Source organism: Ruditapes philippinarum, unplaced genomic scaffold, assembly GCF_026571515.1.
Source record: "Ruditapes philippinarum isolate M1 unplaced genomic scaffold, ASM2657151v2 ctg3994_1_1_1_1, whole genome shotgun sequence".
NCBI classification, from domain to species: domain Eukaryota; kingdom Metazoa; phylum Mollusca; class Bivalvia; order Venerida; family Veneridae; genus Ruditapes; species Ruditapes philippinarum.
Window position 1 is genome coordinate 26,177 of NW_026865955.1, and position 15,899 is coordinate 42,075.

General features: G+C 32.9%; 1 protein-coding gene across 1 annotated transcript; it reads right to left on the reverse strand.

Moving 5' to 3' along the window:
- Positions 1 to 3,308: 3,308 nt before the first annotated feature.
- Positions 3,309 to 15,712, reverse strand: LOC132730823 (uncharacterized). The gene is made up of 2 exons (XM_060716871.1): positions 15,555 to 15,712; positions 3,309 to 3,912 (listed from the first exon to the last, which is right to left on the reverse strand). Exons 1-2 carry the CDS (start codon positions 15,710 to 15,712, stop codon positions 3,309 to 3,311), a joined length of 762 nt encoding a protein of 253 aa, XP_060572854.1.
- Positions 15,713 to 15,899: the final 187 nt, after the last annotated feature.

Consider the following 15,899-nt stretch of genomic DNA (forward strand, 5'->3'; position numbering starts at 1 on the left):
GCCTTTCACAGCATAATGACTGCCTGTCACAGCATAATGACTACCTTTCACAGCAAAATGACTGCCTTTCACAGCATAATGACTGCCTTTCACAGCATAATGACTGCCTGTCACAGCATAATGACTGCCTTTCACAGCATAATGACTGCCTTTCACAGCATAATGACTGCCTGTCACAGCATAATGACTGCCTTTCATAGCATAATGACTGCCTGTCACAGCATAATGACTGCCTGTCACAGCATAATGACTGAACAGGAATAAGTAATAAACAAATAAACGTTATAACATATAATGTTATAACATCAAAAGTTTATTGGCAAACCGACAATGGACATTGTAAGTGGCCATTTATACTCATACATGATGAGCAATGCCATAGAGCATTGATATAAATATAAACATGTGAACAGTTCTGATATAAAATGAACATATAAACAATTCTGAGACTTATAAAATTAAATCAAATATTAAGAAATATAGTGTAAATATATTTAATTAATAAACATGTATTAGCTTAGCAGCTGTAAGGAAATTCAGTTAATAAGCTCATCTTTAACTTTTTCTATCTTTTACTTGTTGACATTTTAAGCTTTTTACAAATATGTTTCTTTGGCTATGTGGTATAACATAGGTCTGTCTGTGTTCTTAAATAATCTTATTTATTGCAACACTTAAACGATATTTAGAATTATATACATTCTGTCATGTGAACGTATTCGTTTTTCTTTATTTTGGTCTTAAACGTGTAAGTGATTTATGTTCGCATCATTATTATTGAAAAAAAATCTTCAGATTCTAAAATTTGTTTAATATACAATAGTTGTGTAGTTAAGGCGATGTATTACTTGTATGGTGAAAATATTGGATACACTAGTCCCTTTTTTGTTAACTTAAGGAATACTTTTTTCCTTTTAGATTGCAAGTTTATTTGGTCGGTAGTAAAAAAACTCAGCAAACTATATGAGATACATAAAAAACAGTTCCGATCAATAAATATGGTTTTAGTCCCCTTCCGGTTTACTGGAGAGGACTTTGGGTTTACCTACCGTCCGTCCGTCTATCCGCCTGTCAGTCCGTTCGTCCGTAAAACTGGATCCCGCGATAAGGCAAAAAGAACTGAAAAATATTTTTATGGAACTTGATATAAAGAAAGATGGTAATATAGAGATAAGCACGTCTTTCTCATTTCTTCCTTTGTTGAAAATGTTGAAAATTGTGATTGCTTTGGCAAAAAATAGACTAAAATATGGGAAATGTAACACATGAACTTGATCCAGTGATAATGCAAAAAGTACTGAAACACTATTTATGAAACTTGATATATGAGTAGATGGCAGTCTGGAGATTATGCACGTCTTTTTATTTTCTTCCTATGTTGAAAATTCTGGTTGCTTTGGCAACAATTAGACTAAAAATATGATAAATTTAACACATAAACTGTATTAAGTGTTAATGCAAAAAGTACTGAAAATATTTTTATGAAACTTGAAATATGTGTAGATGGCAGAATAGAAATTATGCATGTATTTTTCCTTTCTTCCTATGTTGAATAAATTGGTTGCTATGGCAACAAATAGGCTTAAAACATGGCAACTATAACAACATTTGTCATAAGTAAAAACAAATGATTTTCTTATGTAACTTAAAGTATGGATAGATGGCAGTATGGAAATTATACACATCATTTTAATATTGACTATAAGGAGTACATTGTCATGATTACCAAACGTCGGCTTAACCTCGTTAAGATTTCTGATTCTAGGTTTTATGCTTTTTCATTAAAAGTTCTTTATATCTTGACGTATTTACCTTAAACTTCAAATATATGTTTCTGGTCATCAACCACATTATATGTGACAAGGTTTACAACTCTAGTACACAAATTATCAAAATTACCTCCCTTGAACTTAGAATTTTCATGAAAAAATGTTTTTGTTTTAATAACTTCTTTATTTCTTAATGTATCTACTTCAAACTTTATATCTATATAATATTGTTATTATCACTCAGATCATTGGTGAGAAGGTTCAATACTCAAACAAGACTATTTCTAGAATTATGCCCCCCTTGATTTTAGGCTTTTTCCGAGAAAATGGTATTTTTTACTCAAACTTCTTCATTCCTTATAGGACAAGGTTTATAAATCTAGAATCCATATTTCCAGAATTATCTCCTCCTTAAACTTAAATTTTTCTTATTCATTCTTTAAATTTCTTATTTTTTCATTGATTTACTTCAAATTCAAATAAACATTCATTATCAACACTTACACTATATATATTTTTAATCTTTGTACATGTTAATGGTATATTTGAAAATTGTTATTTTTCACTTTTTCTTCTTTGTGACTATAAATGGTATCTTTAAATATGACAATGTTCATAAGTCTAGCATCTTTATTTTCAAGAGTTATCTCCTCTTTAAGAATTTTGTTTTTAAAAATGTAATATTTTGGTAATTAACAGGGATGTTTAATTAAAAAAATAAAAAAATGTCAAAAAACAACAATTTTTCACCAAAATTCGGTGTTAGGACATGTGTTAAAATGGAAAATCTAGGTTCTGTGTTATTCCAAGGTTTTTCATAATTTTTGTTAACCTTTTCCCGCGTGTTTCGACGGCTTTTATGTCTAAACCCAAAAAGACAACGCATCAGCCACAAGAGAATTAATCAACATTTAAATAACCTTAGTAATATATACTGATGACACATATATTGTCAAACATGTTAAGCACAATTTAGGAATTAATTTTGAATAACACCAAAGATAGTAAATATTTCCTTTTATTTGACATAAATATGAACAGTAGTTTGAACCTATACAAATAATTGCCAGCCCTTAATTGCATTAGCTAAACCTCTCAGTATTGCTTTATACTCGAAAGTATCACTGATATAATATCACTCTGTATACGTTCGATTTGCAGCTCACTAAAGACACTCACGTTACGTCAGACAATGAGTGATAGTGAAACATTAGACCGATGCGCAGGAGAGTACGCTCTATCGAAAAGCCTTGATACACGCACTTGCAGTTGTAATTTATGGGTTTTTACATTGTGAACTGTCGTCAAAGCAGAAATAAGAGAAGAAAATGTGAAAATCATTATTGCATGTTTAACAGACATACCAAAGGTTAACATAATTGAATAACAGTAATATATATTCAGTTTTAGGTGGAATTTCATTAGTCGGGTAGTAAATTTTGTCCGGTAAACAAAAATTAATATTTGTTTTATATGCATTTTATATGTATTCATTTATTTTCTAATTAACTTTCATGGCCAAAAAGTATCTGTATATGTCTATTCTTCAATGTGTCTTCCTTTCACAGCATAATGACTGCCTGTCACAGCATAATGACTGCCTTTCACAGCATAATGACTGCCTTTCACAGCAAAATGACTGCCTTTCACAGCATAATGACTGCCTTTCACAGCATAATGACTGCCTGTCACAGCATAATGACTACCTTTCACAGCATAATGACTGCCTTTCACAGCATAATGACTGCCTTTCACAGCATAATGACTGCCTGTCACAGCATAATGACTACCTTTCACAGCAAAATGACTGCCTTTCACAGCATAATGACTGCCTTTCACAGCATAATGACTGCCTGTCACAGCATAATGACTGCCTTTCACAGCATAACGACTGCCTTTCACAGCATAATGACTGCCTGTCACAGCATAATGACTACCTTTCACAGCATAATGACTGCCTTTCACAGCATAATGACTGCCTTTCACAGCATAATGACTGCCTGTCACAGCATAATGACTGCCTTTCACAGCATAACGACTGCCTTTCACAGCATAATGACTGCCTGTCACAGCATAATGACTGCCTTTCATAGCATAATGACTGCCTGTCACAGCATAATGACTGCCTGTCACAGCATAATGACTGAACAGGAATAAGTAATAAACAAATAAAACGTTATAACATATAATGTTATAACATCAAAAGTTTATTGGCAAACCGACAATGGACATTGTAAGTGGCCATTTATACTCATACATGATGAGCAATGCCATAGAGCATTGATATAAATATAAACATGTGAACAGTTCTGATATAAAATGAACATATAAACAATTCTGAGACTTATAAAATTAAATCAAATATTAAGAAATATAGTGTAAATATATTTAATTAATAAACATGTATTAGCTTAGCAGCTGTAAGGAAATTCAGTTAATAAGCTCATCTTTAACTTTTTCTATCTTTTACTTGTTGACATTTTAAGCTTTTTACAAATATGTTTCTTTGGCTATGTGGTATAACATAGGTCTGTCTGTGTTCTTAAATAATCTTATTTATTGCAACACTTAAACGATATTTAGAATTATATACATTCTGTCATGCGAACGTATTCGTTTTTCTTTATTTTGGTCTAAAACCTGTAAGTTATTTATGGCTTCTGCATTATTATTATTATTATTGAAAAAATGTGTTTTATATACAAAAGTTGTGTAAGTAAGGCGGTGTATAATTTGTATGGTGCAAATATTGGATACACTAGTCCTGATTTTTGTTAACTTAAGGGCCACTTTTTTTCCTTTTAGATAGCAAGTTTATTTGGACGTAGTAAAAATAACAGTTTAACCGGGGGGGGGGGGGTGGGGGCTTTAGGTTTACCCGTCTATCCGTCCGTCTGTCCGTTCGTCCGCAAAAATTGATCCCGCGATAACGCAAAAAAGAACTGAAATTATTTTTATGAAACTTGATATAAAGATAGACGGCAGTATGGAGATTATGCACGTCGTTTTCTTTTCTTCCTATATTGAAAATTCTGGTTGCTTTGGCAACAAATAGACTGAAAATATGGCAAATTTAATACATGAACTGGATTAAGTGTTAATGCAAAAAGTACTAAAAATCTTTTTTATGAAACTTGAAATATGTGCAGATGGCAGTATGGAGATTATGCACATAGTTTTCTTTTCATCCTATGTTGGATAAATTAGTTGCTATGGCAACAAATAGGCTTCAAACATGGCAAATATAACAACATTTGTGTTTAGTAAAAAAACTGATTTTTTATGTAACTGAAAGTATGGATAGATGACAGTTTGGAAATTATACACATCATTTTAATCTTTACTATAAGGAGTATATTGTCATGATTACTAAACGTCGGCTAAACCTCGTCAAGATTTCTGATTCTAGTATTTATGCTTTTTCACTAAAAATTCTATATTTATTAACGTTTTTACTTCAAACTTCAAATATAAGCTTCTGGTCATCAACCTTATCATAACTGAAAAGGTTTACAACTCTAGCACACAAATTATCAAAATTATCTTCCTTGAAACTTATAATTTTCTTGAAAAAATGTTTTGTTTTTTAACAACTTCTTTATTTCTTAATGTACAAACTTCATATATGTTTTTATTATCACTCAAATCATTGGTGAGAAGGTTCAATACTCTAGCAAAGCTTTTTTTTTTAGAATCATGCCCCCCCCCCCCCCCCCTTGAACTTAGATTATTTTTGAAAAAAAATTGGTATTTTTTACTCCAATTTTTTATTTTTCATCTTTGCTACTATACATGTTAATGGTATATTTAAGTCTAGCATCTTTATTTCAAAAGTTATCTCCTCTTCAAGAATTTTGCTTTTAAAAATGTTATATTATGGTAACAGGGATGTTTAAAAATTAACTTTAGAGTCCGTCTGTCTGTCTGTCTGTTCATAAAAACTGTTTAAAAAGTTAAAACATAAGTTATACTTATTCATCCTGAAAAAACTTGACCTTTTGATTATCTATTGTATAAGCATGATTTTCTTACTAGGTAGGGAAACTTAACACATTACTATGATGCAGACAAACTAAGAACTCAAAAGATTTCATTCATGTCATTCATTCATTTAATTGCAGAACTGAATGGCCAATGACCCTTCAGAATGTTGCTGGGGTTCTCATCGATAGGGGTCTTATGGATTGCTTGCAATACTATGATAATTGCTTGTTTATATTAGACATAATAAATTAACTTAAAGGTTTCGAGGCCACAATAATCACATTCCATTAGTCCAGGCCATTTCCATGCTTGCTTTTTGTGCTATTACTTTCTGGATTATTCTCAAAATATATAAATCAATGTTACAAGTTAATATTGCTTCAGACTATATTTAAAAGAAAACAATCATTTATTACAGTACAGTTGAAGATAATATGTAATATCGGGTAATATCGATATAAAATTAAGTAAATTTGTTGTCACGTGAGAGGGTGTTAATTGTAACGTCAGAAACACTGTGACACTCATTAGGTTGATACCAGTATGGAAACTCCTTTACATACTTATTAGGCTTGTTACCCATTTAATATAATTTCAGTATAATAAACTGTAATAAATGTTCATTACGACATTGATTCGTGTATGGTTATCTTGAAATAGAAAATTTCATAGCAAACTGTTTCTATTATTCTTTAATTGTTTCATCGGTTTCTTAGATTTGATAAATGCAGAATGGCTGTTGTTTTACTATTGACCTAAGAATAAAACCGATCGTTCGCTTGGTTTACAATGTTGTCATTTATATTTAATTGTTTTCTTATCTGTCTGATACAACGTGGACAATCTTCGTTTTGTATGTAAATATGTAGATTAAGTTGTTGACATTTAAATGTTTTCTCAGCAAAATATTTCATTTGCATTTACTTGCTTAAATCACGTTTCATCCTTTGTTGACACAATTCATTTTTGAGACATGTGTTTGTTTGACTGTAACATTTTTGCAATACGATAAATGTCCTTCCCAACCATGTAGGCCACTAAAGTTATGAGTATATGTAGCTTGACATCAAACAAATTGCAACACAAGCTTTCTTTAGTATTTTGCAATCAATATATATGCATGAACCTTGTAGTAAAACCCTAAAAAAATATACCTTCGGAAACTTGACTTTTTGCAGGTAGTTTACGTGTACCTGTCCAGGCATAAAAATCGTAATATAATATTGTAATATGTTTAATATGTGGCGACTGTCTTGTCTTTCTCTGTTATAAATTGGTAGTTTTTTAGCCAGCATGTATTGGTGTTCATAAAAATAGAATTTGCAATGAATAATAACAGGTTTGGCCTCTTTTTTATTATTTATTCACTTGTGACACACAAGATTATTACCTTACCCACTCATGATAATAATGCAAAACGTCCAAATTGCATTATCTTAAAAATACCTAATATTTTGAATTGAAAAGAGGTTCAAATAACATTTATATCACATAAGCGTATATAAATTAAGAAACATAATCACTAAAGATATTTTAAAAGCAAAATGTAACATACGTTACATCAAATACATTGACATTATTCTAGCATTTTTCAACTATTTTTGAAAAATTTATGAAAATAAAGAAAACAAACTTAGTTATTTTTCCTAAAATCTGTAGAAACAAACAATGCACCTGGTAATATACTCAATTTCTGAAAGTAACTCGTTATTTAGTCTTTTGCTGTGTCATTTAACATATTTGTACGTTACCAAAGTCTCATCCATCCAAATATTACCCATACATGTTATGCAAACTATCATTTTTAACATGATTTAGTAGAAATAACTTCATTTATCATCGCCAGTATTGTCCAACTATCTATATTGCACAACACTTAAGCTAGTGAAGAATAAATGCTGAAAATGAGCTGTACTTATGTCTTAAGTAATGGTTCAAAATTAGAATTTTTTATGTACAAAATGCCAATTTTATGTCATGTATCATGTAGCTTGCTTTAAAAAAATATTTCACCTTTGAAATTGAATGCCATCACATCTTGTTTAACCTATTTATGTTTTCTTCCTTATTATATAAAGAGATATTTAAAAGTGATCTCCACATCTCTATGTCTCTCACAATGCTCATTAGTTCGACTACACCTAGTCACATTTAAAAAAAAGGTTATCCATTCAATAACTTTCAAATTATTGCATTGGTTAAAAAGCTTTCTCCTACTGTTTTCGATGGTCTTTTCACTAGATTTGCAAATCGTGTTTTTGCACTTTCATGAAAAGAACGTCTTTAAATGACTGTTAATGTTAAAACAATGGTGGTAACTTATTTTAGCTGTCAGGAGGCCATTTAATTACGCCTTTGATTCTTCCTAGGACCTTACTTCACGCTTAAAGTGTCTTGTTTTACACAAAGATTTGATTTAAACATGAAAGTCGAAGGTTTCAACTTTACTGACAACATCGCCACGAAATTTATGTTCTTTCTGCAACTTACACAGGTAGTGTCTTAAATAAATATACGTTCAACATTTTATTCTTGTTTCTGAACTTCAAATCATATTATGGTCTCTTGCAGTTTTCTCTTCTCGTCGTAATGATAACAATACTCTTTTCTATCATTTCGGCTTTACATCCAGTCATCTAAAATGGAATTTAAAAGAGATTACAAAAAACATTGTCTGGTCTTTAAAAAATAATACTATTCATCAAATAAATTTTACCCAAAAAGTGGAGTTCTCTTCAGAGAAATGCAAAAATTTGGGTGTACTATAGAGCAAACGTATGTTCAACGTCAAATACAGCTTTCATGATCACAGACTCAATCAAACCATGCCTGTAATTTTCAGTAAATTTGCTTTTTTTATTTGTTTGGGTCGTCAGAACAAACAAATAATGGTAGCGAAATTTCAGAGTCTAATGCTGTTAATTGCAAATGCCGAAAGTAGTCCGCTTTTTTGAAGCGGTTTCTTCCCTTTATATGTAACACTTAGTCAAAAATTCAGGGGAAATCACTGCGTAAATATGGTCACATGGCAGGCGCATTAATTTTCAAGCAAAATAATTCCCGAATGGTCGACGATTTCTAATATTGTTTTATTCTTTATAGATATACATGCTTATAGTAAGCGCCATGATTATTTACACAAGTGTTAGACAACAGTTAACGTAGTTACAAACCCTAATTTAGAATAATATGGTTTTCTTCAGGCCGTTATTATATAATTTCACCGTGGCCGAGGGGTTTGCAGGCTCACTTAGTAAGCGAAAGGCCTGGAGTTCAAATCCCAATTAAGGCAACTCATTTTTTTTTCAAATTATTTAAGTCAAATAAACATTGGATTGAATGTCAGTGTTGCAATAAGTCTTATAGCCAATCTACTACAATTAAACGCTGGAAAGCATTGGTGGCACTATACAAAATTGAAATGTTTTATAATCTCACAACCTTCACCTTTCTGACATTCTGAGACCCAATCAATTTGTGATATTTTCTGACTCGCTTTCTGTTTTAATATCCATTAAAAATAAAAAAAATCTGACAATATCATGGTAAAGAAACTTCTTTAACAATTTCATGATATACTCAAAACAAAACATGTTAAATTATATTGGATTCCAAGCCATGTAGGAATACGAGGAAATGAAAAAGTAGATGCTTTAGCTAAACAATCATTAAATTTTCAAAAAACTGACTTATTGTTACCTGCTTGTGATTTTAGACCGGCTATAAATAAACTCGTATCATCTGAATGGAAAGCAAATTGGGACAATGCCGTTTTTAATAAACTTCACGATATAAACCCATCTCTTGATATGTCACCATCTCTATCTCTGTCAAACCGCCGTGATCAAACAGTTCTAAATTCTTCGATGCCGAATTGGACACACTAAAATTACCCACTCCTCCTCACAAATGACAATGCCCCTTTCTTTAATGAAAATTTTACTGTCAAATTTTTTTTTTTGAATGTCATGATTTTTCACAGGCCCGTAATAGATTTTTATTCTGTAAATTCACTCAAAGAACTTTTTAATACAATTCCATCAAAAAACATAATTGATTATTTTAAAGAATAAACTTGTATTCTAGGATCTAATTGGCTCATTTCTATTGTCATTTACAATGTTTTACATAATATTTTAAGCCTATTATAGCATTGAACGATATGGCTATGTGTGACGCGCCGTAAAAATCCAAACAAACAAAAATCAGCGCCTTCTGTGCTTTGATTAATGCTTCCGATCACTTATTTTACCAATGAAGTTGCCGTAAAAAGTTGCCCCGTACTTCACTTCAGTGTTGTTATATTTTCTGGTCTTTCGGATCATTGAATCCAGCACTTTTGAGTGTTGAGAATTTTAGTACCGCTCAATCCGGTGCTAAGGGGCATGAGGGATGTTGCACTTTTTCATTATCCGTCATATACAGACTCAATCAAACCGGCTCTGCAATTTTCATGTAAATTTGCTTTTTAATGCATCTGAGGGATCATTTTTTTTTACCAGCTATTTAAATTACATCTGTAACTGTTTATTGACGAGAGAAACAGAATTAAATAAAAGGAGGCATTTTCCCTGTGGTCACATGGTTGTAGGTATGACAGGGCTTTCATTTCTGGCTCATCAAAAAAAGCACCCGAACTATTTATAAATCACTTCTTATAAATGAGTTATCTGTTCGTTTAGGCCAATACTATCAATATGATTCACAGACCATATGCTGTAGTTTTCATAAATATAGGACGGACAGCATAAGGAAAGGAAAGCAAACAGATAGACAAACCCTATTAAAGATAGTCAGATGTTAACAGTATCTCAGAGAGCCAGACGGACAGAAAGGCAGATATACATGTTTTTTAACAGATAGACAGACGGTGTAGATGGACATACATATATCCATATTAGCACAAACATCTCTGATTCATTACGTTTGTATTGAAACTATCTTATCTCATGTGTTTGTAAAAATTGTACAACAAATTTAACACTCAAAATGGGGATCTATTACCACTGGCAAAGCAACAGTTAACTCCGAATATAGCTCCTCATCAATATTTGTAGCACAATTTAGTTAAACCAGAGACACAGATAGCATGTTATCTATGTCTCTGGTTAAACCATGGAGCTCAACAACAATTTGAACTGCTTACTGTGACTGTTAAATAAGTTTTCTCCATGTTTAGGAATCACAATTTTGAAATTACATAATCATTGTAAATTGTGTATCTGTTTTTGACTCCCCTGACATCTCATATATCACAAGTATGTAAAAAAAGATAATATACTCGTATCACGCTCAGTATTACCTTTCAGTTCTTATCTTCCAAATGTTTATTAAAATGAAAACAAAGTAGCTATCATACATAATGAGATTTTTATACCAAAAACTAATGATCTGTTAATAAATATCAATGCATTTATGATTCTAAAATTAATAACATGTTATTCTAAATTTAGTGCATTGTTTACCCAAACACGCTTCCGTAGTTACATTTTTGAAGCTACCGTGGATAAACTTAAATTTTTCCTACTTCATAAACATCTTATTATCAAAAGGAATGTTAATATATAGGCTAATGATTATTTATATCTCATGAAAATTGAAAAAATCTTTACTGTTTTAAACAACAAACGCTGATTTATAAACACGCGGAAACCCATTACAATTCATTCATTGTATTTGGTATTTGGGCATGTTCGAGGCTAAAAGTTGTAAAAACAAGTAAATATAATATGAAAATTGATACATACTTTGCACAACAGCTTCTAAATCCAACTCCAAGTAGTAAATATGTTAATTTTGATATATTTAAATCGCGCGGCCTCATAACTTTTGTTAACCTCGACACCGGTTACAGTATAAAACTCTGTGTATGGTGTACATGCAGAGCCATATAAAAACTCGAAAGAAATGCAAAATTTGAATTGCTTTTTTTACTGGTTTGCCATGGTTAGATTTTTTAGGGTTTTTACCTGTTTTATATGATGTGTATAACAAACTAAAAATGTAAAAAAAGCTTGTGTTGCAATTTGTTTGACGTTAAATTTTACTTTAATCGGACTATTAACCTCAATATGATATATGTTCATGGAAATCAAAGTCATTTCATCCATAACTATTTTCTTACAATAGCGTATGAACTTACAACTTAAATAACAACGGCGAAATGACGTCATCCTTAGCACATATTTCCCTTCTAAAACGACGTCATTTTAACGCGGTTTATCCATAAAGTGCGCTAAAATGACGTTGTTGCTTGGCACGCGACTCATCTGGCACCCCCCATGCGAGATGAAATTTCCGGCATGGGTAAAACTCACGGAAACGCCAGTCTGCTATGCAAGAATAAATTTTATGGTGCAGCAACACATATGGTGCGAAATAGGAAAGATGATTTTGGCTAACCTCGGATGTTACAAACTAAAAGCAACATCAGGGGTCAAAACCACCTCACCTTCTGGAGCTAGCTAAGAGATACATAGACTCCAGTAATTATCCCCCGCCGATGAAATCGGGAGGGGGATATAGTTTTGGCGTTGTCCGTCCGTCCTTCCGTCCGTCCGTCCGTCCGTCCATCCGTCCGTCCGAATTTTGTTTCCGGAGTAGTTCTCTGCAACTAATGGCTGGAATTCAACGAAACTTTATGGGAATGTTGATCAGCATGTGAAGTTGTGCACCTGGGTATTTTCGTCTGGATATTTTTAGTATTTTTAGAGTTATTGCCCTTGACTTAGTAAAACGTCCGAATTTCGTTTCCGGAGTAGTTCTCTGCAACTAATGGCTGGAATTCAACGAAACTTTATGGGAATGTTGATCAGCATGTGAAGTTGTGCACCTGGGTATTTTCGTCTGGATATTTTTAGTATTTTTAGAGTTATTGCCCTTGACTTAGTAAAACGTCCGAATTTCGTTTCCGGAGTAGTTCTCTGCAACTAATGGCTGGAATTCAACGAAACCTTATGGGAATGTTGATCAGCATGTGAAGTTGTGCACCTGGGTATTTTCGTCTGGATATTTTTAGTATTTTTAGAGTTATTGCCCTTGACTTAGTAAAACGTCCGAATTTCGTTTCCGGAGTAGTTCTCTGCAACTAATGGCTGGAATTCAACGAAACTTTATGGGAATGTTGATCAGCATGTGAAGTTGTGCACCTGGGTATTTTCGTCTGGATATTTTTAGTATTTTTAGAGTTATTGCCCTTGACTTAGTAAAACGTCCGAATTTCGTTTCCGGAGTAGTTCTCTGCAACTAATGGCTGGAATTCAACGAAACTTTATGGGAATGTTGATCAGCATGTGAAGTTGTGCACCTGGGTATTTTCATCTGGATATTTTTAGTATTTTTAGAGTTATTGCCCTTGACTTAGTAAAATTTTGTAATTTTCAACTTGTGTCGCATGTAACTCAAAAAGTATTTGACCTAGAGTCATAAAACTTTTCAGGAATGTTGATCAGTATGTGTAGTTGTGCACCTGGGTATTTTCGTCCGGATATTTTTACTATTTTTAGAGTTATTGCCCTTGACTTAGTAAAATTTTGCAATTTTCAACTTATTTGAAAATTGTGAGATCCCTTCTTGATGCCTTGAAAATGGCAATGAAGTCTGGAGATTAAGATGTTTTTACATCTAGGTGAGCTATTGTGATCCCCCACCGTCCGTCGTGCGTCGTAAGCAATTTCTTTAAACAACATCTCCTCAGAAACAAATGACTGCACAGCAAGCAAACTTTACAGGAATGATCCTAGGGTGGTCCCCTGCAAAAAGTTGATCAAATGGTTCTGGTCTGTTGCATAAGTAGGTCACAGGGCCAGAAAAGGAGTTTCAAAAATGCCAAATTAAAAAATCTTGTCTGAAAGTACAAGGCCTAGAGCTTTGATATTTGGTATATGATATAACCTATAGGTCCTCTACCAAAATTGTTCAAGTTTTAGCCCTGGGGTCAAAATTGGCCCCACTCCAGGGGGTCATAGATTTTCCTTATATGTATATAGTGAAAACTTCTTCTTGTTTGAAGGTACAAGGCTTCAAGTTCAAAGAATATTACAGTTTATGCCATGATTAATATATAAATAAAGCCTTATGTCTTCAGTTGTTGTGTTAATAATAACCAGTACTCGGCGGGGGATATAAATTCAACGAATTTGCTTGTTTTAACCTACGATCACGCAGGGATTAACGATTGCTGAAATGTTGATGCTTCAACCTTTAAAGGCCACCCCGTCAGCAAAAAAGACATAATTCATCTAGTGTGAACTAAGTCAATTATTTTTTATATACACAAATTAATATTTTCAAAAGTTAACTTAGTGATATACATCTTAGTGATATACAAAATATAGTGAAGTGAATATATGACACCGGAAGTTAACGTAACGCAATGTTCAAGACACATAACGTTATAAAGTTGACATGTCACAAGAAATTAAATAGAGGATATGTGTTTAGTTCATTGTAAGATCGGATTATATTTCACCGAGTGAGCATCAAAAGGTATATTTCAAGAGTGGCGCAGCCATGAGTGAAATATGAACTTTTGGTGTTCACGAGGTGAAATATAACCCGATCTTACACGGAACTAAACAAATTTTCTTTTTAATATATGCAGAGAAACGTTAAAAAAGACATTTTATTCTTGCATATCAGACAGGATTATCTACCGTTTACACCGGTGCTAGAAAACCCTGTCTTACACCCCCCCCCCCATGTAAGACAAGTCGCGTGCTTTAAATGACGTCATTGCTGCGCGCCTTTTATGAATGAATTGCGTTCTTTGGATGACGTCATTTTACAGTTATGAATGAAGTTGTAAGTTCATACGCTACTATAAGAAAAAAGTGCGTAATGTGAATATCAGTTTTCATAATTTCTGTTCCGAAAGTAATTAACAAGTTACATGTATATGCAAGAAAAAGAATCAAACACCGGCTGTCGGTACAAACAAATATCTAGCTCTCGGGTAACTGTTTAGCGAAAACTCGGCAGAGCCTCGTTACCGACGTAAACAGTTACCCTCGAGCTAGATATTCCGGTCTGTACCGGCAGCCGGTGTAAGATTCTTATAACCTAACACTTAAAACGCGCCAAATAATAATAAAACGTAACGTCATTTGCCATTAATAATAATATCTGTCATATGTTGCGGTTCGGACCGGAATATCCGTCCCGAGGGGACCCGCCCATGGGCGGGTTCCCGAGGGACGGATATTCCGATCCGAACCGCAAACATATGTTAGATATTTTTTCTTGCATATTCTGCCATATTATTTCATATCTTAAATGGTTTACCTCAATATGATATATATTCATGGAAATTAAAGTCATTTCATCCATAACTATTTTCTTATAATAGCGTATGAACTTACAACTTAAATAACAACGGCGAACTGACGTCATCCTTAGCACATATTTCCGTTCTAAAACGACGTCATTTTAACGCGGTTCATTCATAAAGCGCGCAAAAATGACGCTGTTGTTTGGCACGCGACTCATCTGGCACCCCCCATGCCAGATGAAATTTCCGGCATGGGTAAAACTCACGGAAACGCCAGTCTGATATGCAAGAATTTGGTTTCCAATACTGTGTACGCTGGTATTTCACTGAAACAACGTAACGGGCTTAAATTCAAAACAGTGAAATTATCAAATTGATAATTTCATTGTTTTAAACAGTGAAATTATGAGTTTTTTTATTTCACTGGTATATTACTATAAACCACTGAAAAGCATGAAATAAATAGAAATAACCCTAAATATTTTCTTTTATTACCTGATACCTAATATAAATGTTATTTGGTATTTTTTTACTGTTTTCTGAAATTCTTAAAACGTCCACGTTCACGAACTGTTGACCGGTCAATAGTTTCGACTGTTTCCCTCGCGAGCTCTGACGCCATTGACGTCATAGAGGGTTCCCACTTGAAGCGTCCATCGATCTTGATCATAAACCAGACGGGACGTGACATAGTTAAAGCATTAAGTTTAATTTCTAAAAAATTAAAAAAAAACCCCTCTTTTCTTGTTCCTTTTTTCTTCTGCAAGTACTATTAAAACAGTAGTTGATCAGGTAATAAAACAGTTATTTCATACATGATTTGGGAATAGTCAAACAGTTGTCCCTCGGTGTCCGGGATAGTGTTTTGAACTGTTGCC